Source organism: Volvox carteri (assembly GCF_000143455.1).
Source record: "Volvox carteri f. nagariensis unplaced genomic scaffold VOLCAscaffold_87, whole genome shotgun sequence".
NCBI classification, from domain to species: domain Eukaryota; kingdom Viridiplantae; phylum Chlorophyta; class Chlorophyceae; order Chlamydomonadales; family Volvocaceae; genus Volvox; species Volvox carteri.
This window is the reverse complement of record NW_003307630.1, coordinates 362589-364024: the sequence shown is the minus strand read 5'-3', so window position 1 is coordinate 364024 and position 1436 is coordinate 362589. Positions and strand designations below refer to the sequence as shown.

The 1436-nt window shown below is 52.3% G+C and overlaps 1 protein-coding gene across 1 annotated transcript in view; it reads right to left on the bottom strand.

The window, feature by feature from the left end:
• Positions 1 to 1044: 1044 nt before the first annotated feature.
• The window catches only part of VOLCADRAFT_99437 (uncharacterized protein), a gene marked incomplete at both ends in the record, with an annotated part of 7832 nt that continues 7440 nt past the window's right edge, over positions 1045 to 1436 (bottom strand). Inside the window, one exon of the mRNA XM_002958159.1 lies at positions 1045 to 1140. Within this exon, the coding sequence (XP_002958205.1) occupies positions 1045 to 1140 (96 nt within the window). The remainder of the gene's footprint in view (positions 1141 to 1436) is intronic.

Genomic DNA, 1436 nt, shown 5'->3' with positions numbered 1-1436 from the left:
AAGGGCGCGCAGGCGTTCCGGAGTGGGGCGGGGCGGGGCGGGGCGGACAGGACGGAGCTATGTGGACAGGAAGGGGCAAAGGATGAAGGAGGAACTGGATGGCGCAGCTTGGCGGATGGTGCGATGGATGTGTGTGTGTGTCTGTGTGTGTATGTCTGTGTGTATCTGTGTGTGTCTGTGTGTGCGTCTGTGTGTGCGTCTGTGTGTGCGTGTGTGTGTGTGTGTGTGTGTGTGTGTGTGTATGAAGGCTACATATAGTTCCAGGCTTGACGCTGGCCAGGCGCTGCAGGCCAGCCCCAACGGAAAGACCGCCGTGTGTGTACGTATGTATGTGCATGTGTGTGTCTCTGTGTGTCTCTTACACCTCGGTTGCGTATTTACCCAGAGAGAGGTGTAACACGGAGTGCCCATACGAGCTAGCAGAGGCCCAATAGCCCCCTTAGAGCCACACGTTCGTCGGTTAGGAACATAGTACAACGCAAAAGTGACAACATCCTAGCAATATACACAAGGAGGGAAACAGCCAGCCAGGACACTAACCGACTACGAGCGCCGGTGTGGAGATGAGCACGTAAGCCAACTGCTTTTGTGTACCAGGTGGGCCAGTTTTGTTTGATCGCTCTCCGTCAGAATCGTGCACTTGAAGTTATTTCCTAAAATTATACATCAACAATACAGAGATTGTCTAGCGTAATTGAGAGGTATCCTCGCTAGGGGGAGGGGGAGAAAGGTTTCATTGGGTTTGCCAAGTGCACCGCAGGCTGTTGGGGGAGGGTAATTGAGTCTTCGGCACAGCGCCAGCCTTCAAGGTGTAACACAGACAACGAGCACTGGAGCGAGAAATGCCAAGGGAAGCTGATCCCTACAGCCTACACAAGTTGAGCGAACCCGTGCAGTGCAGGGCGTGTGTAGGTTTAGGTTCTCACAACGGTCCGCAAGAGGGCCCAACAGGTTGTCGGCTTCAATTGCAAGTAATCGTATTGACTTATTCCCAGCTTTGACCACTTTGCTCAAACCTCAAAAATGAAAGATCATATACACCTCTTACTTGTCTGAGGGCATCAACACGGTGACCTTTGGATTCGCCCTTACGATGTCTTGCATCCGCGGTGTGCCGAAGTACTCGATGCTGAAGTCGTACTGTGCACGGGGGCAGTACGGCAGGACCAGCAGGTTTAACCCATAAAACGTGGTCATGCCGAAAACGATGCCCATAATACGTGGTCAAAGGAATCATTAAGTTTTTACGTACATACATATGCACATATTCACATGCACACATACGCTGGAAAGCCTCCGGGTAGCAGGTTTGCAGGACGGTATGGTGCATGGCGATTGGTTTTCGCGTGTACGGCATGTGTAGCATCCTGCCTTGCCGTTTGATGTGTAGCATGATGCATAGCGCGCGGCGTGGATAGCGTGCCATTGTATGTATG